Source organism: Schistocerca americana, chromosome 3 (genome assembly GCF_021461395.2).
Source record: "Schistocerca americana isolate TAMUIC-IGC-003095 chromosome 3, iqSchAmer2.1, whole genome shotgun sequence".
NCBI lineage: Eukaryota > Metazoa > Arthropoda > Insecta > Orthoptera > Acrididae > Schistocerca > Schistocerca americana.
The window spans coordinates 664895445-664922948 of NC_060121.1; the positions used below are offsets into that span (position 1 = coordinate 664895445).

General features: G+C 39.9%; 1 protein-coding gene across 1 annotated transcript in view; it reads right to left on the reverse strand.

Moving 5' to 3' along the window:
* LOC124606299 (beta-alanine transporter-like) overlaps positions 1-27504 on the reverse strand; it is a 489380-nt gene that overhangs the window by 314035 nt on the left and 147841 nt on the right. Inside the window, exon 3 of the mRNA XM_047138280.1 lies at positions 25960-26114. Coding sequence (XP_046994236.1) covers positions 25960-26114 — 155 coding nt within the window. The remainder of the gene's footprint in view (positions 1-25959; positions 26115-27504) is intronic.

Consider the following 27504-nt stretch of genomic DNA (forward strand, 5'->3'; position numbering starts at 1 on the left):
TATGGACGTGAAATGTTACAACCACCAATCGAAATTATGTGTTTGTTTGGCTGAAATAGGTAGGAGAACTGTAAAACGACGTATGCACTACTTTTTTTAATACTATACGAAAATATACGAACTTGAAGCTTGTTTTGTCAAAACATAATTTTTTTGCTAGGTGGCATAATACTTTTTCAAGAAATCGCTGTGAAACATTTTCTATGGATTAGACCTTTTCTGCAGACTCATCGATAAACTTTAAATACAGGATCAAACAGTATAACATCTGTACAGGTCTGCGCATAATTCTTGTTTGCCACATGCATTGTTTTGCAGGACGAAATATTTTACCGTGATTTTAAGCGACCGGTGAATTAAGTTTGTAGCGTGTAAACAACGAACAATAATCATGTGTAATAAGTTTTTAAATTATTTCCAAATGCAGTGATTAAACTGCAACGCAGTCCTACGAAATGTAGTTTCATATGCAAGCCCGTGGTTTTTCGACCCTAAAACAAATACGGTAAGAGATTTTTGCAATAGCTTGTCATAATTACCGTACGAACATACTTTTTACTATCAACTGAATCACTTCAAACCGTCTCAGCACTTGCGATACGCATAAAACTGGATTATACGTACATTTCATGTGCAACTTCATACCGATAAATCGTGCTTTCACAAAACAGCAGGACTGCTATTAAGTACATATATTCGTCTACGTTGTTACAAAATTTGAACAGATTCACACGTTTGAAACCCAGAAGCGGCGCGCCTAAAGAAGCTTACAAAAAACTTATTTTTCGCTCGGGAAACATTCTGGAAAGCGAGTTTCCAACTTTATCGTAAGAACGCATAGTTTTCATTTGTTTGATTCACTTTAAACAGTTACCGCGCATTCGGTTCACGTAAGATCGAATTTTATGTGTTACGTTTAAAAAAAATGCATGTGTAATCTTATGGGACTTAGCTGCTAAGGTCATCAGTCCCTAAGCTTACACGCTACTTAACCTAAATTATTCTAAGGACAAACACACACACCCATGCCCGAGGGAGGACTCGAACCTCCGCCAGGACTAGCAGTGCTACGTTTAGCTCGACTTTAAACCATCACATCTCAACAACGGAAAAAGGTTATTAGATTAAAAATTCGTTTTGACTTTATCCATTTATCTAGCTTCGCGTTAAGTTTGAAACGATTTGTTGAAGTTTAAAGTGTAGAAGTTGCTTGCTTAATAAATCTCCCAGGTAAATCTGCTTTTTGGACGCAAAATCGAAACGAAGCAAGATTCCTCAAAACGTTAAAACTTATTATTGGATAAACAGAATCTTTTTGACTTTATTCGTCTATCTAACTTTGGGCAAAGCTTGGACCGATTCGTACAGGTTTAAGGAACAGAGGTGACGCGCTTCAAAAATATCCCAGAAAAACAAGTTTTTTGCCCGTAAAGTCCAAGAGAATTTTTCTTTCAAAACATTAGAACCCATCTTGGACCAATGCGTGAAACACCGGGGAATCTAAACCATAAATCTCGCGCCAGTCCGGATTTATTTAAAGGTGACTGATTTGCACATAAAATATGAACGTTGAAACGTTGCTTAACATACTATAGCATAGCTACAGGAAGACCGATGACCAACGGTCCGGGCTAAAACAAAAGCTTTTTACCCCACGTTCCCAGCCGCAATAGGAAACGTCCCCCCCTTCCACCCCCCACTCCCCCCAAAAACAGAATTCTGCACACAGCCTTTTTATACATACTTCTCCACCCTGTGAAGATATGGTTATAGCCATTAGGAAAAGAGTGTTCCGGTGAAATGTTGTTCGTGGCTAACGCGGTCGCAGAGAGAGACGTTTATCTTTTTGCCTTCGCACTGGCGCCACTGGGAAGGGTGACCATTCAACCTCGCCATCAAGACGTAGCAATGCAGTTGCCCTTAAGGTTTAGCAGTGCATACTGCCCAGGTTATAAAACTGCTGGAGGCACGAGAATCCGCTTCACTCATTTTGTGTCACTGGTCTGATTCGACCCTCCATCGTTTACAGCGGCTTATTCGCCCTCTGTCAACGAGAACTCCGAATCCACCGTCATGCTGGATAACAGCATGCTGTGTCCGCCCCGACAGCTGAATGGTCAGCGTGACGGACTGCCGTCGTAAGGGACCAGGGTTCGATTCCGGGCTGGGTCGGGGATTTTCTCCGCTCAGGGACTGGGTGTTGTGTTGTCATCATCATTTCATCTCCATGCTGCGTGCAGGTCGCCCAATGTGACGTCGAATGTAATAAGACCTGCACCATGGCGGCCGGACCTGCCCCGTAAGGGGCCTCCCGGCCAATGACGCCAAACGATCATTTCCATTTTCCACAGCATGCTGCGATCTCTAGTGTCTTGGAGTCCAACTCACAGAGTCCGGGCTTGCTATCTACTCCGTCGTGTCGCGAGAACATGGCTCTGACAGACACTAGAGTTGAGGCTACACACCCCTGAGGCAGATGTTTTGATTGCCCCCCCCCCCCTCCCCCCACTACGTGCTGTCGATACGCATGTATGCGTTAATATATCTGCCGTCCCTAGCAACGAATCTCTGGAACCATCATGTCTGATGAACAACTTTCATTGCTGTTGGTTGGAGAAGGGGGTCATTCCCGTCTCTTTTGAGTAACAGGGCCTTTTCCACTAATTAAGCGAAACTGTGGGTTTGTAGCTCCCATAGTAGAAAGGCTGACGCAATGTTCATTTGTGGGTAAAAATATGCCCAAATTATGTTATATTAGCTTTTTCTAGTCACATCAGTCTGAGTACATTCATACGTCAAGTTTCGGTAGAAACGCCTGCTACAAGACAAGGCCTAATGTCTGATGATCATGAAGTACAGGAGGTTAAGAAATTCCGCTACTCTTGCAGCAAAATAACCCATCATGGACGGAACAAGAAGGACATAAAAAGCAGACTAGCACTGGCAAAAGGGCTTTCCTGTTCAAGAGAAATCTACTGGTATCAAACATAGGCCTTAGTATGAGGAAGAAATATCTGAGAATTTACGTTTTAGGTTCAAATGGCTCTGAGCACTATGGGACTTAACATCTGAGGTCATCAGTGCCCTAGAACTTAGAACTACTTAAACCTAACTAACCTAAGGACATCACACACATCCATGCCCAAGGCAGGATTCGAACCTGCGACCATAGCGGTCGCGCGGTTCCAGACTGAAGCGCCTAGAACCGCTCGGCCACCCCAGTCGGCTGCGTTTTAGGCACAGCATTATACAGCAGGGAAAGAAAAACTGTGGGAGAACTGGAAGAAAAGAGAATTGAACCATTTGAGTGCAGTGCTGCAGAAGAATGCTGAAAATTAGGTGGACTGATAAAGTAAGACATGGGGAAGTTCTCCGAATAATCGGTGAAGAAAGGAATATATTGGGAACATTGGCAAGAGGAAGGTAGAGAATGGTAGGGCATGTGTTAAGACATCAGGGAATAACTTCTACGGTACTAAAGGGCATTGTAGAGGTCAAAAACTACGAAGGAAAAGCAAATACTTAAAGATGTGGTTGCAAGTGCTACTCTGAGATGCAAATGTTGAGACGGTAGAGGAATTCGTGGTAAGCAGCATAAAACCAGAAGACTTATGATTTTAAAAAAATTGTTATGCTGTTACGGAATGTCACTTCTGTGTATGATGAGAAGTAGCAAACTTAATGTTTTTTTAGTTCTTAAACACCATTGTTTACCAACGTAATGCCTTCTGATGTCCACGCACTGTTCCATTCTATTTGGCGCTAAAGTTGCAATCTTCACACTTGATTCAGGGAGTTCTGAAAAATACTCCTGCACAGCCCCCACGAAATCCGCCACGGCCTCTTTTTCAAACCACTTACTTCTTTACCGTCTGGAACAGAGTCTGGTTAAACTAATCAACAGCATGCAAGGTCCAGTAAAAGCTACTGCTCCAGGGTCATCAGTTTTCCGATACATTTGAGATGAGGTATTTTTTATTGAATAAATATGAATTATTTATTCTCTAGCCAAACTTTTTTTCCCAGAAAGTTGCTACAAATGGCTTTGCCAGTTATTGTTACACCCTTTCTAAATAATTAGGCGGATCCCTTTTCTGTCTGAAAAGACAAAGGACAAACTTTTCGGAAGCTGACGTGCAATTCACCATTTTCTTTCGTACAGAATCTATATTTTCCAGACGCTCCTTTTCTTGTTGTTTCATTTCTGGTATCCCTGAGAGTTAGTGGTGGTTCAAGTTCTGTATTGTAATTGGGAAGAATGGGGCTCAAATTTCAACCCACCAACTAAAATTTATGTTTTGTGGTTTCCCTTAACCGACCGGCATCTGATAATTATTTTACGTAGGAACTGTTTTCCATAGGTGACCATTTCATTGCCGACGGGTAGTACACCAAATACCCGACTGTTATTCAAAGTAACAAATCGGTGGCGAAACCAGATCAAGTATTTTGCAAAGGGTGCCACACATTGCGAATAACTTGCTTTTCACATTAATGCCAACTAGCCCGCTTTCAATGAATGAATGATGGTCTTCAAGAAACCATTAGCATGGATAATTCTTCATGTAAGAAGTGCGTTAGTGCTTCTCGTTACATGCTTTTGACGTTAGCTGTATCATACAACATAAACTACTAGTTACCCGATGGATTATTACGCATTTATCGAAGTTTTAAGCTTTGGTTGATCTGTGTTGAGTCCATGACATATAGCGTCTTTAAGAGGCCTACAGGCCAATATAAACGTTTATTTCTAGCAGAAAATGAAGACGCTGTTGCTTATCAAACTTGCAATAACCAATGGAAGAATTTCCGTTGACTGGAAAATTCCATAACAAAGAACTTTACGTCGAGGTAATCAAGTTTATAGCTCTGAACGACAAAAAGATTAAACGAATTTATCAATTACCTAATAAACAAAACTATTCAACATATGTATTTTATGAGTCCTGTCTCATCACAGTGTCGAATATTTTTCATCTCGTAATTAACTGCAATGCATGCTGTCCAATTAGCAGACAAACTTCTCTTTATAATGATACTGCAGTGCCTGTGTTGCATGCATGCATGTCAGAAGGAACACGAACTGCCGGTTGAGTCCCGATCAGCCAAAAATTTTCATTGTCGTCATTCCCTTATACTGATGATGGTTGTTTGTATTTGAAAACTGTGAATTCTCTTTGTCCATTAGTGATATCACGAACGCTAAATTTTTTTTCCAAACACATAGTACCAATCCTGCTGCAGTCACACATTCTCGATATCTAACTAAATATTATTTATTTTCAAATGTATGGTGTACTTCTCTATGCGTAGATTTGCACAAATTAGAAGCGTGGTACTATACATTCATTTAATTATATACTGATTCAGCTAATCACTTCCTACGATCTACGTGGTAGGCTGAAAATTAAAGCCTTTTCTATGTGCAAAATCTTAAAGAATTTCTAGTAAAACAAACTTTCATAACATTCTGCATGTATATTATTCGTGTCTAAATATTTATTTCTCATTATAGACAACCTGGCAAGAACGTACTTTTCTCTTCTAGAGACCATTTTTTTTATACCGACACTGTAGAATGTTTGACTTTGTTAACGGACCCATAGTCTCACCTCTAATTGCGCAGCTTCATCACTGTGAAAGTGAGGTACACGAAGAAAAGTTTGAAAACAGACGAAAATGGGATGGAGTGAATTGGGGTCTGCATGAAGGATTACATCATGGTCAGACAGTGAATCCGAAATCAGGTACTGGATTGTAATGCGCACTCAGGAGTAGATACAGACTCAGATCACAATGTTGTAGTGATGAAGAATAGGCTGAAGTTAAAGAGATTACTGAGGAAGAATCAATGTGCAAATAAGTGGGATACGGATGTACTAAGGAATGACGAGGTACGCTTGAAGGTCTCTAAGGCTATAGATACAGCAATAAGTAATAACTCAGTAGATAGTACAGTTGAGGAAGAATGGACAACTCTAAAAAAGGTAATCACAGAAGTTGGAAAGAAAAACATAGGTACAAAAAAGGCAACTGCGATGAAACCATGGGAACAGAAGAAATACTTCAGTTAATGGGTGAAAGAAAGAAGTACAAAAATGATCATGGAAACTCAGGAATGCAGAAATAACAGTCACTGATGAATGAAAGAAACAGCGATTGCAGAGAAGCTAAAAGAAGTTCTGCATTGAAAATGTGAAGAAATAAAAAAAAAATGATTGTCGGAAGGATTGACTCAGTATATAGGAAAGTCAAAACAACCTCAGGTGTAGTTGGAAGCATAAGTGGTAACACTAAGTGTGCAATGGGAATTCCGATGTTAAAAGCAGAGGAGAGAACGGATAGGTAGAAAGACTACACTGAAGGCCTCTATGAGGTGAAGATTTGTTTGATGTGACAGAAGAGGAGATAGGGGATCCAGTATTAGAATCAGAATTTAAGAGAGCTTTGGAGCACTTAAGAACAAATTAACCAGAAGGAATAGATAACATTCCATCACCATTCCTAAAGTCAATGGGGGAAGTGGCAACAAAATGACTGTTGACGTTGGTGTGTAGAATGTATAAGTCTGGCGACATACCATCTGACTTTCGGAACAATATCATCCACACACTTGGGAAGAATGCAAGAGTTGACAGGTGCGAGAATTATTGCGCAATCAGTTTAACAGCTTATGCATCTAAGTTCCTGACAAGAATAATATACAGAAGAATGGAAAGGAAAATTGAAGATGTGTTAGATAACCATCAGTTAGTTTTGAGGAAAGGTAAAGGCACCAGAGAGGCAATTCTGACGTTGATTTGATATTGGAAGCAAGAGTATAGAAAAGTGGAGTTACGTTAATAGCGTTTGTCAACCAGGAAAATGCGTTCGACAGTGTAAAATGGTGCAAGATAGTCGAAATTCTGAGAGAAATAGGAGTAAGCTATAGAGAGAGAGAGAGAGAGAGAGAGAGAGAGAGAGACATATAATATACGTTACAAACAAGAACCATGAGCGTCTGCTGATCAGTCTGTACAGCAGCGATGGAAATAAACGAAAGTTTCAGAAGTAGAATTAAAATTCAAGGTGAAAGAGTATCAATGATAGGATTCGTTGATGACATTGTTATCGACAGTGAAAGTGAAGAAGAATTTCATAACTTACTGAATGGAATGAACAGTATAACGAGTACAGAAAATGCACTGAGAGCAAATCGAAGAAAGACAAAGTAATGAGAATTAGCAGAAATGAGAATAGTGAAAACTTAAGATTAGGAAAGATGGTCACGGAGTAGATGAAGTGAAGGACTTCTCCTGCCTAGGCAACAAAATAACTAACTAACGACGGAGCAAGGAAGATATCGAAATGAGAGTACCAATGGCAAAAAGGCCATTCCTGGCCTAGAGAAGTCTGCTAGTATCAAACATAGGTCATAATTTGAGCAAGAAACTTCTGATAATGTACGTTTGGAGCAGAGCATTGTGTGGTAGTGAAACCTAGACTGTGGGTAAACAGGAAGACAAATGCGGAGAATGATATAAACAGATAGGATGAGGAATGTGGAGAAACTGAGCAGAGTCAACGAATCGGAAAGTAAAGTTCTATGTACTAACTTGGCATAAATTCCTAAGAAATTTTGGTTTTATGTCAAAGTGGTTGGTGAATCAAAACAAAATGTCCAGACACTCTGTGAGCAAAATGGTACTCAAACAGAGGATGACAGACTAAAGGCCGAAATACTAAATGTCTTTTTGCCAAAGCTGTTTCACAGAGGAAGACCGCAATGAAGTCCCTTCTCTGGATTGTTGCACAGATGAAAAAAATGGTAGATATCGAAATAGATGACAGAGGGATAGAAAAACAGTTAAAATCGCTCAAAAGAGGAAAGGCCGCAGGACCTGATGGGATACCAGTCCGATTTTACACAGACTACGCAAAGGAGCTTGCGTCCCTTCTTGCAGCGATGCACCGTAGGTCTCTAGAAGAGCGTAGCGTTCCAAAAGATTGGAGAAGGGACGGCCAACAGATGTGCAGAACTATAGACCTATATCTCTAACGTCGATCAGTTGTAGAATTTTGGTACACGTATTATGTTCGAGTATAATGACTTTTCTGGAGACTAGAAATCTACTCTGTAGGAATCAGCATGGGTTTAGAAAAAGACTATCGTGTGAAACCAAGCTCGCGCTATTCGTCCACGAGACTTAGAGGGCCATAGACACGGGTTCCCAGGTAGATGCCGTGTTTCTTGACTTCCGCAAGGTGTTTGATACAGTTCCCCACAGTAGTTTAATGAACAAAGTAAGAGCATATGGGTTATCAGACCAGTTGTGTGATTGGATTGAAGAGTTCCTAGATAACAGAACGCAGCATGTCATTCTCAATGGAGAGAAGTCTTCCGAAGTAAGAGTGATTTCAGGTGTGCCGCAGAGGAGTGTCGTAGGACCATTGCTATTCACAATAGATATAAATGACCTTGTGGATAACATCGGAAGTTCACCGAGGCTTTTTACGGATGATGCTGTAGTACATTGAGAGGTAACAACAATGGAAAATTGTACTGAAATGCAGGAGGATCTCTAACTAATTGACCCATGGTGCAGGGAATGGCAATTGAATCTCGATGTAGACAAGTGTAGCGTGCTGCGAATACAAAGAAAGATAGATGCTTTATCATTTAGCTTGAATATAGCAGATTAGCAACTGGAAGCAACTAATTCCATAAATTGTCAGGGAGTAAGCATTAGCAGTGTTTTAGAATGGAATTACCATTTAAAATTAATCGTCGGTAAAGCAGATGCCAGACAGAGATTCATTGGAAGACTCCTAAGGAAATGCAGTCCGAAGACAAAGGAAGTAGGTTACAGTACACTTGTTCGCCCACTGCTTGAATACTGCTCACCGGTGTGGGATCCGTACCAGATAGGGTTGATAGAAGAGATAGAGAAGATCCAACGGAGAGCAGCGCGCTTCGTTACAGGATCATTTGGTAATCGCGAAAGCGTTACGGAGATGACAGATAAACTCCAGTGGACGACTCTGCAAGAGAGACGCTCAGTAGCTCGGTACGGGCTGTTGTTGAAGTTTCGAGAACATACCTTTATCGATGAGTCAAGCAGTATATTGCTCCCTCCTACGTATATTTCGTGAAGAGACTGCGAGGATAAAATCAGAGAGATTACAGCCCACACAGAGGCATACCGACAATCATTCTTTCCACGAACAACACGAGACTGGAATAGAAGGGAGAACCGATAGAGGTACTCAAGGTACCCTCCGCCACACACCGTCAGGTGGCTTGCGGTGTATGGATGTAGATGTACATGTAGTAGGAGAGGAAAGTAACATATGGAAAACACTGACAAGGAGAAGGGACAGGATGATAGGACACCTGTTAAGACATCAGGGCATGTCTTCCATGTTACTGGAGGGAGCTGTAGATGGCAAAAACAGTAGAGGAAGAGCTAAACTGGAATACATGCGGCAAATAGTAGGTTGCAAGTGTTACTTTGAGATGAAGATGTTGGCACATGAGTGGAATTTGTGGCGAGTCGCATAAATTCAGTCAAAAGACTAACGAAAAGAAAGAAAAAGGAGGATGATCGATGATACCTCTCGAGTATGGTTTGGCGTAGTTTTGCTGAAGGAGAGGTTGCTCCATATTTGGACGAACTCCTGGAATTCGTGGTTTCAGTGTTCTGAGCTGTTTCTTAGCACGGAATCGGCTACGTTACACATCGCCATATTCAGTGTTACAATTCGGAGCCGTCTAGGCAATGGGTTACAGCATTCGTCAGCAAAATAAATGGAAAAGCCGACTGAGTATTGTACGTGACATACAGTACTTCGATCCATATTGAGAACAGAATGAAAAATTCGGAGGCATTACTTTTCTGGAAGTCCTCGTATAATTGCAAAATTTTAACCTACATTCTTAAGGCGCATAAGGAATCTCCTGACTAACGAACGAGCTATGCAACTATCCAACACATTGCATACACTAAATCAGATGAATGGATCAAAACCTTCCACTGTCGTAAGGACAAAAGTCGAAGTAAAAAACGAGGACTGTAAAATATATTCAAGAGTTAGGTTTCTATGGTTGTGATCCTCGTCCTAAAACTGGTTTGATACAGCTCTCCATTCTAGTCTATGCTGCGAAAGTCTCTTGACCTCTGTGTAATTACGCCAACTATTTGAACCTGGTTACTGTGTGTATGCCCAGGTCTTCCTCTAAAATTCCCGCCCCACACACACACTTCCGTCAATTACAAGGCTGACTGTTTCTTCACAACTCAGCGACACCTACTTAAATAATCAAGCTAGACCACAAATTACTTGTTTGCCCAGGACGATTCGGAATTACCTAATCTCAACATTATTTTGCAGGACTACATCTTGAAGCCATATTTTCACTTCTTCTCTAAAATACTTGTCTTCATTGTCACTACGTGCAAGTCTATAAACCAAACAAGTACCTTTATAGAATAGATTTCGTTTACTTCACGTCTATGGTCACAAATTTTTTGTCATCAGTCTGTTTTGAACAGTTGTGCAGCTGACAAGATGACTCATGTATATACTACTATTTATAAATATTTGGCGATGTTGGCGCTGATTTTGTGTTTGTCATTTGACGATGCCACTATGGCTCCAGTCTATTAGGACTTTTCTTGTAAAAGAGATCTGAAGATCGTCATTATAGACCTAAACCGGTAATCTGATGATAAAAAATTTGTGACCATAGATATGAAGTAAATGAAATGTATTCTATATTCGGGGCACTGTTCAATTCGCGACCATTAGAGAAGTCTTCTAATGCCCGTGTATTCGGTGCTGACGAGTTCCGCTTAGTTAGAAATCCTTTTCTTGCTACTGTCAGTCTCTATCCCATGTTCTCTCTGCTTCGGCGAACATCAGTTATTTTGCTGCTAAAATAGGAAAACCTGCCTTCAAAATATCAAAGAATGTAATCCAGTCAGTGTTATCAAAAGCTTTCTCTCACTCTAAACGTGCTAAATATGTATCTTTGCATTTTTTCAGCCTATGTTTTAAAATAAATCATAGGGTGTTTCCTCTATTTCTCCAGCAGGCAAAGTGACCTTCGCCGTGGTCGGGTTTTCCATTGTTCTATAAACAATTCGCTGATTTATTGAACGGGTTTCTCGACATTACTTTCACGTGTCACCACATATCTGCTTTTAGATTGAAAATATTGCATTATTCTTGAAGTCTGATAGTACTTCACCTGGCTCACTTATCTCAAATACCAGGTGGAATAGTTTCTTCTTCGCTGGCTTTTCCACTGATCTCACTAATTTTGAGAGAATGTTTTCATGCAGGTCTTTCAGCTATGTATCAAAGGCTTCTCGCAGTGTCGTCTTTCCAACTTACTTGCTCCCTCATTTCAAAGATACTGTCTTCACATTCATATCTCTTTCTTGATCCTTCTACATATTACTTGCACCTGTCAACTTTATTTCGGTTGCTTTGTACTAGCCTGTTATTAGAGCAATTGCTTTTGTCATCCCCAAAGGTCTAGGCGGCATCTCTTCTTCTCCTGCTCATACATGGTCTAAAGCCTCGCATTTATCCTCTAGCCGTTCGACCTCAGCGATTTTCTGCCCATCTCATATTTTAGACGTCTTTGTCTGCTAACTTGCATATTTCTTTCTTCTGTTGGATTCCTGCCCCTGTTGGATAATGTTGTTCTTGAATGTCTCAATAACCTCTGGTTCCTACACTGGATCCAGGTCCCATCCCCATAGTTTACACCCTTTCTGCAATTCCTTCCGCTTTAATCTACAGGTCATAACCAATAGGTCAACATCAGCCCCTGGAAATATCTTAAAGGTCATACCATTATACAGAGTGTCTCACTTCAGAGACGTCAGGTGCATTTTCTCCAGTTGTTGAACAGATATTTGCAATGTGTAACTGGAATCAGCCCAAACAAGTAGTGCTGGTCACGTCTTTCATGTCACGCCCATTGTCGAAGATAAGCCTCGGTTTGTTTCCCGATACAAACAACATGATCTTTAAAGCGGAATTTAACGTGCTCGTTCGATAGAGCGATTAGTTTACTGGGACAGTTGTTTCATCGATATGTTTTGACAGCGCCATTAATAATCTAAGAATAACGATTACTCCAGCAGTGACAACACCACCCTGGGCCATACTGACTGCTACCACTGAGCACACAGCGCTACTGGGTTGCTGATGGTTTGCCGTTTATTCTTCTGGTTCTACTGTCCCTGTTAACAAGTCTCGACGCAACGAGCATCGGAATCAACTAATCTGGGACCGAGCTATCGAACGGATGCTACAATTCCACTTTCAGAATCATTTTGCTTGCAACGGCAAACAAACCTATGGACTCCGTCGACACTAGTTGTCGCATGAAAGACGTCATTAGCAGTATTTTTTTTTTTTGATTGACTGCAGCTACACAATGAAAAAATGAAACTTAAACTATCTGCTACCAGATGAAATGCACCTTTATAATAAATCGGAAAGCTTCTAGTGTCTCCAGATGTCCTCCATGTATGCAGCCTTCGGACGTAAATTCTTCAACAAGTTTCCTTCTTCTTAAGTCCTCAGCTATGTGATTGATGTGATGTATTCAGCCAGGTACAGCTCTCAGAGTAGCACTTGATCCTGCGTCGTCATTTATTTCTCGGCTGTATTGCATTACCTGTCTCCCTGTACACTTTTTAACTTTTGCTGCCTCATCAAGTGCAGTTGATACTATTCCCTGCTGTCTTAACACCTCTCTTTCTTCACCGATTCCACGAAGAACCTCCACATCGCTTACTTTAGGAGCGCACTTAATTGGCAATATCCCTCTCTCTTTTTCCGGTTTCGCATAATTTCATGCTTCACTACCGTACAGTGATGGGCTGAAGATGTCCTGTCTTAGAAACTTCTTCGTCAAGAAATGCTCTGCGCGGTATTCAGACAGGTGGATTTTTGTTTCTTTTCTTTCACCCATCTATGTTAAACAACCTTTCTGTTTTCTTCCTTTTCCTTTTATCAGATTCCAGCAACCCTAAATGTTACAATATTATCTCTCTTAACTTTCTAAATAATTTCTTTTGTCTTATCATACACTCTTCAACCCCTTCATCAACTAAGTAACTAAATAGCATATAGTCTTTACTAGTTTACTGTATGTAGGCATCATGGTCACTGCATTGCATTCACTTTGCTCCTCTTAGTAGGTTACCCAAGTTTCTGTTTTGCTATTGATTATTATACCCGTGTTGGCATTACTCATACTTGATTTCGTATTTGTAACCGTGTCCTGTTCATCCTGCAAACGTATTTCACTAGCACCTGCTACAATTAACTTCAGCCAATCGATTTCCCTCTAATATTCTTTAACAAACCTATCCGATTAAGAGATGTAACATTCTCTCCTTCGACCCATACAATTATAATTTTGTTTTACTTATTGAGGACATCCTGAGTTCTTCCCACCCGGAGATCCAAATCTGGGTCAATTTTACCGCCAGAATAAGTTACGCAGGAGGATTTCACCATCATTAAGCCATGCAGTAGAGTACATGTTCTCGAACTAATAATGACTGAAATTTGGTCTTTCTTAATTTTATCGCAATACTTGCCCTGCAAGACCACATCTACATCTATATGGTTACTCTGCAATTCACACTTAACTGCCTGGCAGAGGGTTCATCGAACAATTTTCATACTAATTCGCTACCATTTCACTCTCGAACGGCGCGTGAGAAAAGGAACACCTAAATCTTTCCGTTAGAGCTCAGATTTCTCTTATTTTATTATGATGATCATTTCTCCCTACGTAGGTGGGTGTCAACAAAATATTGTCGCATTCGGTAGAGAAAGTTGGTGATTAAAATTTCGTAAATAGATCTCGCCGCAAAGAAAACCACCTCTGTTTCAGTGACTGCCACCCCAGCTCGCCTATCATAACGGTGACACTCTCACACCTATTGCGCGATAACACGAAATGGACTGCCGTTCTTTGCAGTTTTTTGATGTCCTCCGTCAATCCTGGTAAGGATCCTATACTGCGCAGCAATATTCCAGCAGAGGTCGGATAAGTAGTAATGTAAGCTGTCTCTTTAGTGGGTTTGTAGCGTCTTGTAAGTGTTCTGCCAACAAAGCGCAGTCTTTGTTTCGCCTTCCCCACAATATTATTTATGTGGTCTTCCCAATTTAAGTTGCTAGTAATTGTAATTCCTAGGTATTTACTCGAACTGACAGCCCTTAGATTTATGCGATTTATCGGATTTCTTTTAGTACCCATGTGGATGACGTCGCACTTTTCTTTGTTTAGTGCCAATTGCCACTTTTCGCACCACACAGAAATACTCTCTAGATCAATTCGTAATTGGAATTGATCGTCTGATGATTTTACTAAACCGTAAATTACAGTATCATTTTCAAACAATCTGCTCAGACTATCAACTAGATAATTTATGTAAATCAGGAACAGTAGAGGGCCTATGACACTACCTTGTGGAACATCAGATATCACTTCCGTTCAACTCGATGATTTACCGTCTATCACTACGAACTGTGAGCCCTCAGAGAGGATCACGAATCCAGCCACACAACTGAGACTATACCCCATATGCACGCAATTTGATTAATAGTCGCTTGTGAGGAACGGTTTCAAAACCCTCTGGAGATCTAGGAATATGGAATCGATCTGAGATTCCTTGTCGACAGCACTCATTACTTCATGTGAATAAAGAACTAGCTGTGTTGCACAAGAACGATATTTTCTGAATCCGGGTTGGCTATGTATCAATAAGTCCTTTTCTTCGAGGTGATTCATAATGTTCGAGTACAGTATATGCTCCAAAATCCTACTGCAGATTGAGGTCAGTGACATGGGTCTGTAATTCAATAGGTTACTCCTATTTCCTTTCTTGAATACTAGTGTGACGTGTGCTACTTTCTAGTCTTTAGGAACAGACTTTTCGTCAAGTGAGCGGTTGTATATGATTGCTAAGAAAGGCGTTATTATGTCTGCATACTCTGAAAGGAACCTGATTGGTATACCATCTGGAAGACTGGCCTTTCTTAAGTGATTTGAATTGTTTCGCAACACCTAAGATATCTACTTTTATGTCACCCATGCTAACAGCTGTTCTGGATTCGAATTATGGATTATTTCCTTCATCTTCCTTCGTGAAGGAATTACGGAAAACCCTATGTAGTAAGTCCGCTTTAGTGGCACCATCATCGGTAACATTTCCATCGCTATCGTGCTGTGATGCTATTGACTGTTTTTAGCCACTGGTGTACTTTACATACGACCAGAATCTCTTTGGGTTTTCTACCGTATTCTGAGACAATCATTCATTGTGGAAACTATCAAAAGCATCTCGTATTGACGTCCGCACTAAATTTCGAGCTTCCGTGAAACTTAGCCAGACTTGGGGATTTTGCGTTCTTCTGAATTTGGCATGTTTTCTTCGTTGCTTCTGCAACAGTTTTCTGACGTGTTTTGTGTATCATGGTGGATCAGTCCCGTCTCTTATTTACTTATGCTGTATGAATTTATCTATTGCTGTCGATACTGCATTTGAATACTGAATTTGAGCCATATCTGGTCTACACTTACACAATTAGCTTGGAAGGAATTAAGACTCTATTAGGAAGGCATTAAGCGAATTTTTATCTGCTGCTTTAAACAGATATATTTTGCGTTTATTTTTAGTGGTTTTAGTTGACATGGTTTTGAGCCTCGCTGCAGTGACATTGTGTTCACTAATCCCTGTATGCGTCATGAGGCTCTCTATTAGATCAGCATTACTTGTGGCTAATGTTGCAAGGGCAGGTCAGTCAATCGCACAGATTGCTGCCCTTGCACTTTAAGGAAAAGTCTGCTGTCCCTTTTCAGTAAGAGAAGGTCACTCTGTCCACTTCAAAGCTATCTCTCCCACGCAATGCACTTACGGTACGTCTGTCTGTACTGTTGAGTTATGCAAGCCACCATAGGTCGACGAATTCCGTGGTTCAAAGGCACATAAGTGTAATAATAGGTGAGTTGCGTCCGGACATTTATTATCACACTACCTGAGGTTTAACATCTTGTATTTACAGATATTATGAGCATAAAAACTTCGTGATTTATAAGTTTGACGAGGTTCGAGGTGTGAAGCAGGATGTTCCTTCTGCGATACTGCATAAACTCGGCAGGAGTGTAGCCACTGTACATGATTGCTGGCAGCGGTGGTTACAAGAAAGTACGATCGCAAGAAGACAAGCCTCCGGACGGCCACGAGGCACTACTGGAACAAACTACCATTGTTTTCAGCCTATGGCTTAGGCGCTTCGTTCTGCTTCTGCAGCAGCAATTTGAGCAGTATTTGGCACAACAGTGGCACAACGAACAGTGCCAAATCGGTTACCTCAAGGAGAGTTATGAACCATTTATCACAAACCACCACCAATTGTGACTTGAGTGGTGTCAAGCGCGAGCTGATTCGAGGGGAAGGTAAAGATGACTTGTGTTCTCTGATGTAAGCTAGTGCCACTGATGACCCTGTGGTGATTAGAAGGAGACAAAGTAGGACTTGCAGCCAACCTGTCGGTGTGATAGACACACCGGACCTACAACTGAAATTATATGCTCTCTTGTGCGATTTCATAAGATATCAGGAGCACAGTCGTGGTTATCCCACGCGCCATGATCATAAATTTGTGTCTCAGTCTGGCGATTCGACCTGTCGTGCTGCCATTCATGAACAGCAGTCCATGGGGTGTTTCCCGATAGGATAACGCTAACCCACATACTGCTGTTGCAACCCCAACCCAACATGTTCTACAGAGCATTGGCACCAATTCTGTGTCCAATGGAGCACATATGCGACATCATCGGTGACAACTCCAACGTCCCAATACTGACCGATCAAGGGCCACAAGTACTGAACTCCATCCCACATACTGAAACCCAGCACATGTACAGCACAACGCATCCACGTTTGCATGCTTGTATTCAACATTCTAACGGTTTCACCGGTTATTCAAGTATCACCATTTCCTATTTGAAATTTATATTAATCTCGCGCGTACATTAACCTCTGATCTTGCAATGTTAATCACCAAATGTGTTATCTAAACATAGGTATTTCCGCAATTTCGCTACACCACATTAATTATTTTTTGGTGTTGAGATTTTTATCCGTCACTTTGTGTATATATTTGCTGCTTACCTAGAATTTTTGGAAGGGGCACTGGAAATTTGCGTGTAACTGTGAAGAAAAACCGTAGAACACTGTAGTGCGGCCAATTCTAGAGAAGTGTTCTAGCGTTTTCAGTACTTATCAAAAACGCCAATCAGTAAATATCGAAGAATTTACATACATGTCGTTAATATCGTAGTAGGTCGCTACAGCGTATTTGGAGCTGTGACAGAAACCCTCAGAAAATTTTAATCTGTTCCATTGGCAGGAAAGTGAGGCTTTCATCGCGAAACAATGGTGGGTAACTTTAGAGTACAAGTATTCGACGAAGAGTTTGTGACAGTGCTGCCTTCTCCATCGTACAACTTACATGGATATCACGAACCAAAGAAAGAGTATATCGTGCATCGTGACGTGTAATCCTTCATTTTTACCTTACTCATTACTAAATGAGTGAATTAGGGCTAAAAATTGTTAACATTGATGTAAAGTAAGTTTCCTCGTGGACTGTACAGTGCCTTGCGGAGTAGACGCTTGCGAGGTTACTGACACCAGTTTTAAACTTACCTCACAGCATGAAATGCTTTACGTTGTAAATGGTTGTATGTTAACTGCAGACATAATACGAAGACTTAAAAAGGGTAAGGTATTTAGTTTTAGCGAGAAGTTACACAGTAGGTACAAGGTACGCAGCGGTAAGTGGATATCTGCACTGATGAGCCAAAGCATTTTCTGCTAGTCTTTGGAACGAAATACGTAACTGATTCCGCGGAAAAGGGATCTGACACTTTTTGGTAGGTTTGTGGAGGTATTTGGCGATAGATGTCTGCACAAAGTTCGTATAATCCCCGTAAATAACGAGCCGCTGATTTGCGTATGCGCTGATGGTGCCCCACAGCGACCCAGATGAGCTCCATAGCACTTACATCAGGCGTATATGATCACCGAGACATCAACTGAGTTCGCTATAATGTTCCTCAAACCACTGTATCACTTTTCTGGCTCCGAGACACGATCAGTCATACTGCTGAAAGATACAGGGGGTTCGCGTATCTTCGGTTACTACCGCAGGTCCCACGCAGACTCAGGAGAATGTCTCCTACAGCAAGACACTGCTCCCACCAGCTTGCGTCCGGGGGTGCGCACGTTTCAAGCCACCGTTCACCTCGGTGACGGCATTAGTAGAGTCGATCATTGAGTAGGTATAAGGAAGAGCCGACTTGTTTTCATTGATCGTCGGTCGAGTCCCCTAGGTCCCGTGCCCACTGCCATCTTAACTGACGACGACATAGGAACAACGTCTGAACCCGTAGGGGTGGTCTGCTGTGGAGCTTCTTATTCAACACTTTACGATTAACTGTGTGCTCGGAAACACTTGTGCATTCACCAGCGTTGTGCTCTTTCGGTGCAGATGTCACAGATCACCATCTATCCTACTATACACAGTAAAGAAACCTCCTTGACCCACTTTCTGTGAAAAATCGTGGACGTCCAACCATTTAGTGCCTAGTGGTATTCCACCGTCCTACGTTTTTCCGTACGAGCCCTCGACTTTAGGCGTGAATATTCGATCGACTTCGCCGTTTTAGAGATGCTCTACCCCACGTCAAAGTCGCGTATCTCAATGGATTTCCCCATTTTCAGCCCATATCCTCGATGGTGTGATCCCCTGGTACACTTACAACCTTTGTTACCGTGTCACGCGCACATAACTCCAACAGTCGCCATCCGGCGTTGCGGTGGACAGTCGTTATAATGTTTTGAAATCACAGTGATAACCAGACCTTCGTAGCTGCTTAAAGGCGTTGCTATATTAACGAGGACAGCTGAAAATGTGTGCCCCAACCGGAACTCGAACCCGGGATCTCCTGCTTACATGGCAGACCCTCTATCCGACTGAGTAATCAAGAACACAGAGAATACTGAGACACGTTTCCAGTGAGACTCACGTTTCAAACTTATTGTCTACACACTACAATTGTAGTGCCCCTGCCCATTATACTCATTACTCGCTGGAGTAAATCTACCGAATCCCGTAAGAGTTTGTGCAATGTGAGTGCTTAATGTTTTGGCTTATCAATATGTGTGACATGCTTCCAGGCATATATTACGACACAATATAAAATATATCCTGAATGAATAAATATGGTGAGTGCGGATTTTATTAATACGGCGAACTTCCCAGCTTAATGTTTTGGCTTATCAAAATGTGTGACATGCTCCCAGGCATATATTACGACACAATATAAAATATATCCTGAATGGATAAATATGATGAGTGCGATCCCAGCGATCGCAAGTAACTTTTATCGTTTTTCGTCGCCAAATTACGACACCGACTTTAGTGTCCCTTTTTTTCTAGTGGAACTATATACTTCTTTATGTGGTATTTGAGTGAAGTTTCTAAGAGAGCTTCAACAGCATAAAACGAATGGGACTTCATGTAATAGTATCAAGATAACGGCGCAGCAGTCTGTCCCGCCGTCAGGAGAAGACGTTCCACAAACGTCTGTCATGTTAGACTAAATATAAGCAAACGCGTAATTCAGGTATAATTATTGTGTTTACCTGTGCGCTTGAAACCCATCAGTACGCATTCTGCTGTTATAGCAATCAGATAACTTACTCGTAAAGCTACTGAGACATTCACAACGCATGCCTCAGTTCTCGGAATGTTATCTACCAATATGCAAAGTGCTGCGGCATATCTATGCAAGATTTTGTTTGAGGAAGAAACATCGTTTACAAATCACGGATGCATCAGTCTTCGCAATATGTACGAACCGTCAGCTGAAAATCCACGCTGACTCAAAGAAGTGGATAAAAGGAATCCTCTTAGTCTATTAACGTTTGATGCATGCCTATCAAGATCAGCATCGCTGATTCAAGTGTTATTGTTGGTGATCTGAATACACTCAAGTATCCCAACTTCTTAAGATATGCCTCTATGGCAGTTACTGGAAGACATCGCCACAGGACGCAAGGCTTTCAGTCCTATTCAAACTCCAAATCAGGAATTTGGTGAGATGTGTAGGATCGTTCCTATCATTAATGTCGACAGGAAAAGAAGTTGTGTAGAATTGTTGGTCATTAAAAGGGAGAGAATATGCCTGGGTGTAAACATATTATCTTAATTAGTAATTTCAATATGACAGATGTCTCTCCCATATCGCACTGTAAAGACAGACTCTGTTAAATCAACATTTGGAGCGCAGTGGAACGGTCATTCACGAAACGCAAATTTTCTCGATACTCATGAAACATACCTCCTCTATACTTACCTGGAGCGAAAATTAAAGCAAGAGGTCTGTTAGGAAACACCGACGTTTCCAGAAAGCTTGAAAGACCTTGTAAAACGGCCATATGCCTCCGTTAATTCCAGATGAAACTCAATGTGCAGTATTGTTTCTATCGAATCATTTTGTAGCTCATGGTCAACAATTTGATCACTTGGTATGACAACGGTGATAAGAAATCAAGAACTGCACCGGAGTTACGCCCTTGGCTATATTTGGTATAATAGGGCTGACTTTTGTGGAACCTCTTCTGGCGGCGGACAGTGCTTTGAGGGTTTGTTACGTTGATATTATTTGGTCAAGTCCAATACATGTTATCTCGTTGAAGTTCTCTGAGACGTTTCGTCCAAACGTCACTGAAAACACTGTATAGTTTATAGCCACCACCAACACTTACGGTTAAATAGGATTTACAAGAACCGCGTAAGTTAAGTTCCCTGTTATACGGGGAAGTCATCCATTACGAAGAATAAATGAAGTCCGTGAAATATGGGTGCAATAATAACCGAATAGCCAATGATCAGTACATTCAGAAATGACACAAAGGAAAACTTGGTTACAGCAAATGAATATAAAATTGGGCTGGATGGAATTACACTGGTAAGATAAATTTGCAAAATGTTGTGAATTTAATTAATGAATCAGTTAAAATTAACGGTCGCCATCTCATTACGAGGGCAAAATTAGTCTCTATAATTATTGTTTGTTAATACTGATAAACTTCCGTAACCTTGATTAGTTTTGTTGCAAGGCAAAAACAGCTCGAAATGGGTTAACATTGCCCTGGTTTAATTTCATATGGATATGTAACAACGAACAAATGTATTTCAGCTAAGTAGCAACTCATGGAAATCAGTTAGTAATAATAAAAAAGCAACAAGATCTCATCAGAAGTACGCAGTTACGTAAGTACAGAAAATTCGCGATGTCACTCACTGTAGTTCTCAATGTCTCTAATTTTACTCAAAAAAGTTGTTATATACATTGATTACTGATTGCCGTAATTTAGCTTGAAAATGATAGTAATGATGTCGCGTCATTTGGTAACGTTCGTGTGAGTTAGAGTTATGTAATCTGCAAAGACAAAATTTCTACTCTAAATGAATGACAAAGTTTGTGATGTGATCTTACTGCCTTATTGGTTTCATGCTATTTTAACTTTAATTACTATTCATTATCAATTGCTGGTAATCATTTGTGCAATTACTACTATTATCTGCTTAACACCTCAACAAACATTCCTGACTGATTGCAGTTATGTAAAAATGAGAAGTCATTATCCGCGAAAATGTACAACAACAAAAAATCTTTCACTAATTCTTGCTCTTTTAAGCGCTGTATTTTAAACTGCTGTTCACCAAACTGAAGTAGGTACCCGCGTTAGTTGTTGTTTTGAAAACGATAGAAATTTGAATTAGTATTATTTATTTAGGTAAAATATTGTAATAATATCTCAATTGTTAGGTCTCTCTCGGATCATTAGCAAAGAAGATCATGGACCCACATAGGTATTTTGTCTTTGGTAAAAATGAAGGTCTTCATTTTGGCATAGCTCGATATTATTCAAGCACAAAATGAACTACGACGGTGGCTAAACGTAAGCAGAGCTGACCAAGTAATTAGTTGAACCTTACCTCAGACTGAGATGTAGTCGGTGCAATGTAAGACAATGTTCGTTTATAATGTGTGCAAAATCTCTTCTTCTTGCAGTTCCATAACAAATAAAATTAGGCACAAAGTACTCTTCATATTGATTTTCAACTCGCTGTTTATACTTTGCCTATTTAATTACATGTATTTCACCGGTCCACATCAAATTATTCGCCGAGCCACCACTTCTCAACAAAAGAGACACCCTGCAAATCGACTGGAAAGTCTCTCTCAACACTCTCCTACGTTTTACTCTTCACTGCAGTCAACCCCTGGCCCGCTTGCGCTCCCAGCAATAGTACAATTGCTTCTTCACAACACTCTATGCAAATATCATATCGCCCTGATTTTTCAAAATTAATAACAGCTGTTCAACATAAAAAAGTGAGCAATCTGACAATGCGAAACGAAGTGTGATCAAAACAGGAAAAAACGTTAAATAAATGGAAATACAAAAATTATTGCATATGTATCACATATCATACGTACTTTGACATGGGTTACCACTGTGAACTATAACTAGCAATAAAAAGGAAAAATTGTAGCTAGGTTAAAATATGATAGCCCATTGACAAAAGGACAATATGTGATGCATAGCAATACAAGTCAAAGAACTTCAAAGTCAAAATTGACAGTCTTGACCAAACCCAAGGAAGTTGCCGTTAAACACTTGTGTGGCAATCAGATTACAAAAATATAGTATTAACAGTTCTACACTTGATTGACTTTACATTAAAGTATTAATAAAATAAATATAAATTAAAAGGGTAACAGGATTATTGAATGTAAAAATTACATCATTTTATAATCTAGTCGAAAATGTAAGTATGTGAAAAGCGACCTACAGAGCAGTCCATGAAACTACAGTCCACACAATCACAATATGTGAAGGAAATTCCTTATATCACACAGATAGAAATTAATAAAAGCTATAGTATTAATAGTTAAAATAAAACAAATACGTGTGAAAAACATCTCAACAGTTACACATTAGTTAGAAGAATGTGTCATCCAATGTCTACCCAATCTTCCATTTATCATACAGATAACAATTAATAAAGAGATATGGTACAATAAAATGTAAAAGTAAATCATATATCTAAAACAGACCTGTAGGATATAAATGAGAAAGTGGGTACTGGCAAGGGGGGTGGGGGAGTGGGTTGGGGAACACATGGATGAAATGAAAACAAGGGGGCATAGTTGAGGAGAGTTGTAATTTAAGAAGGTCCACTCACACATTTAGAACTGTCAATGAAACTATTTAAGAAACTTTTGTTTTTCAGTTCCACCTGAGTACTGAGAACTTTTTTGGATGAATAATCATATTTTCAAAAATCTGTTTCTTCCAGGAGTTTCATAATTACATCTTTTATAGTTACATCTTTTTGAGCTCTACGCAACATTTCCACCTGATCAGCAATTCTCTTCAATGTAAGATTTTATGATATTATATAAATATTTAATACAGAGGTACTATTTGGATATAAATTCTCATTAAATCTAATTTTTAATTTCCTTCCCATTTGGTCAATATAAATTCTGTCACACCGCAAACAACTAATTTTATATGCACCTGATTGATCTTAAACTGATTCTTGATGAATATTGTTGTGTAATTTTTGCCCTAAATTATCGCCAGTTTGAAACAAAACTATAGTGTTCCTTTCTTTAAATAAATGTTTTATTTTATGAGGTACTTTTTTCCACATTATGGAATTGTAGCAAATCTCAAATTTGGCCTATCTTTATCTTTGGCCAATCCTTGGGCAGCCAATCTTTGGGCAGGTATTCTCAGTTTTTTAGCCAAATGATAAAAGTTAGGCCAAATCTGAGTTTTGCTACATTTCGATATTGTGGAAAACTGTGTGATAAAATCAAAAATTTATTTTAAAGAAGGCACATGACAGTATCATTACAAACTGAAGATAATTTAGGGCAAATATTACACCACAATATTCACCAAGAATGAACTTACTATCAGCCAGATATGTACAAAATGAGTTGTTTGCAATGCGAGGAAATGTATATTGACCAGGAAGGAAATTAAGAAGTAGATTTAATGAACATCTCTATCTAAGTAGTACCTCTGCATTAAGTACACATTTAAGATCACAGAATCAAACTAGATAGAACTGCTTATCAGATGGAAACGTCGCTTAGAGCTGAAATGGTGTCATTATGAATTTTCTAGAAGAGACAGAGAGTTTAGAAAATACAATTATTCATCCAGAAAAAGTTCTCAATGAGCAGGTGCAACTCAAAAACAAAAGTCTTTCAAATAATTTCACTGACAGTGTCAAATACTTGAGTGAACCTTCTTAAACTACAGTTCTCCTCATCTATTCTCCCACTTTTTTATTTCATCTGCGTCCTCTCCCTTCCCCTGGACACTCACTCCCCTATCACTACCCACTTTCTTGGTTTTTAACTTACAGGTCTCTTTTACATATAAGCTTTAATTTGACTTTTTGTCATACCATATCTCTTTATTAATTTTTATCTGTATGATAGATGAAATTTCAGTTATATTTTGTGATTGTGTACATAGTGGATGACTTATTCTCCTAACTCAATGAGTTGGTGGAACACAAAGGTAAAATTTCCTTAAGTAAGTTTATTCATAATTTAAAATAACTGTGTGAACTTTCTTCAACTAAAACTCTCTTCAGTTATGTCCACCTCTTTGTTTCATCTGTGTCCCCCTTCCACATGTTGTTACCCACATCCTTGTCTTTTTGCCTACAGGGCTGTTTTACATATATGTTTTGTTTTGGCTTTTTATCAAAGTGTATCTCTCCATTAATTTATATCTGCGTGAGAGATGGAATTGCAGATACATTTTGTGACTGTGTTGACTATAATTTCATAGACTGCTCTGTAGCTTGTATTTTACAAGCTTACGTTTTTGACAGGATTATAAAATATTGTACATCTTTACAATCAACAATCCTGTTATTATTTTACTTTATACTGATTTTATTATTATTTTATGTATTATCAGTCAAGTGTAGAATTGTCAGTACTTCAATTTTGTTATCTGATTACCACAGAAGTGTTTCATGGCAACTTTGTTGGATTTGGTGAAGACTGTCATTTTGACATTGAAGTTCTTTGAATGGTATTGCTATACATCACATGTTGTCCTTCTGTTCATTTTTATTGGTAGTTACGGTTCTCAGTCGTACCATATGCCGAAGCATGTATGACATGTGATACATCTGCTACAATTTTTGTATTTCCATTTTTTTATCGGTTTTCCTGGTTTTGATCAAATTTCGTTTCTCATTGTCACATTCTCCAGTTTTATATGTTGTACAGCTGCCGTTGACGATGATTAAAGACAGAAACCGATAGCATAACAATTAATATTATCACAGACAACACAGTATTATGCATTTTGTAAAATTCGTACACGCTGTTGCCCAGCTCCTAAGCAAGATGTTCAGTATCGCCCTGACTAACCCAGCATACCTGTTTATGCTATCTTACAATAAACATTTATTTAACCTTACTATGATGAAACATTTCATTTCAGCATAGAAACGTTAGTACACTTATTTACAGACTTCTATTCGTAGAAATATGTACCAGAAAGTAAAATTACAAGGAATCATTTTGGTAGTACTCAGAGTTGTTGTGCTGCAAGTTCCATTCGAGAAAAAGAAAGTCATTGTCGTAATTTGGTGACTATAAACGTTGAAAATTACTTGTGAACATAAGAAATTTCACCGTACTTTCCGCTATAATTTGGCAAAATCCGCACCTCGATGTATTCATTCATTATAGGTATTTTTGGGATGGCCTGCCTTAGCTGCCTCGTTTTACACATTTTGATAGTCTGCACTTACCAAGGACGTACGGTGTTCCAAGGATGGCAGGGACGGTGAAACCGAGTCCAAAGCGTAGCAGCGTCCACGTGACGAAGTCCTGAGCGAATGCCGTAGCGATGCCGAAGAAGCACTCAATGAACAAGTAGATGAAGAACGCCGGACGTCGCCCGATGCTGAAACACCAAAAAAGGCCTTTGTATCGAATGCCCAACTCAAGTCACGTATGCAAGAAAAGGCACAAAAGTTTTTGTGAAGCTTAGAGTTGCATTGGTCGTTAGGACTGCTTTGAATGTATGCTTGCATGTCTCCTTTTGACGAATTGTGCTCATTACCAGTAAGACATAAAAGGAAAATGAGATGGAGAGAGAGAGAGAGTGAGAGAGAGGGAGAGGGAGAGGGAGGGAAAGAAATACAGAAAGAGGGAGATAGACACCGACAGAGGAAGAAAGAGAAACAGCGGAATGTTAGAGAGGAAATGTGTTTTCTTTATTTGATGAAGGGAATTCTATGAATATAACTCTTTATCTATAACGTGTGAATCGGTTCTCGAACGTACTGCGGATCTCGTGATTGATAACTTTGACAGAAACTTTTAGAAAGGGCGAAGAGAGAATAAAGTATCAATTTGAAGTAAAGATCATAGTACTAAGAAGACTAGGTAACTTTGACAGCGGATTAAGAGAAACTGCTGGTAGTTCCTTGTTCAATGTAAAACACTGATCGAATGTGTACGTGGCTACTAACATCGTATGGAAGGAATATGTGACTAATACATATCTGTACATAGGGAGTCACAGCTAGAGGAAACTCTAATAAAGCGCAGTAGATATCTTTAAATGCTTAGTAATTCGTTATTCCTGATGTAAATGTCTGTAGGACTAAAGTAGGTGTTTACATGACGATATGTACCTGTTCAGTCGATGAATTGTAGTGAAATGTCGTTGTATCTTGTTACTGAATTATCAGCTACGACTTTCATGTGTGAGCAAGCAAATTGTAACTTCAGGATAGCTGGCGGGTGGTACCGGACTGGGTATTAACGCAGGAGGAGATCTAACCACGCTAAGGCTCCATCTGTTAACGGAAACAGGACAAATGTTACAGTAATACAATGATCTTGCTGGACAGCCAACCGTAAGACTTCACGACGTGGATAAAGAAGAGCGTAACTGGACTGAGCTTCCAGCCAGGATCCTATGAGTTAAGTTTGGTAAGATGGTCGTGCGCAGTACGGCAACATAATAACCGAACAGCAGTTACCACCTATCATTTACTGTAAATATAAACTTCAACTCCTGCTGACTGTGGATCTCGGGTTTAGCCAACGGATAATGCTGCGCTTTATGGCCGATTCTCATTTTCCAGCTGAAGTCCTCTTCTCTGATGAAGTGTGTTTCACTAGAGACGGAATGCTCATTAGTCAGCACAGTCCTTTGCGGATCTCTCGGGATCAGTCCGAATGTTTACTGCGTACATGTGCCAGCATCGAGGAAATCAAAGACCAGTCATAGGGCTTGCATGTTAGCTTATCTGAGGAGGGGCTACTCCGGCTTCATCATCCCC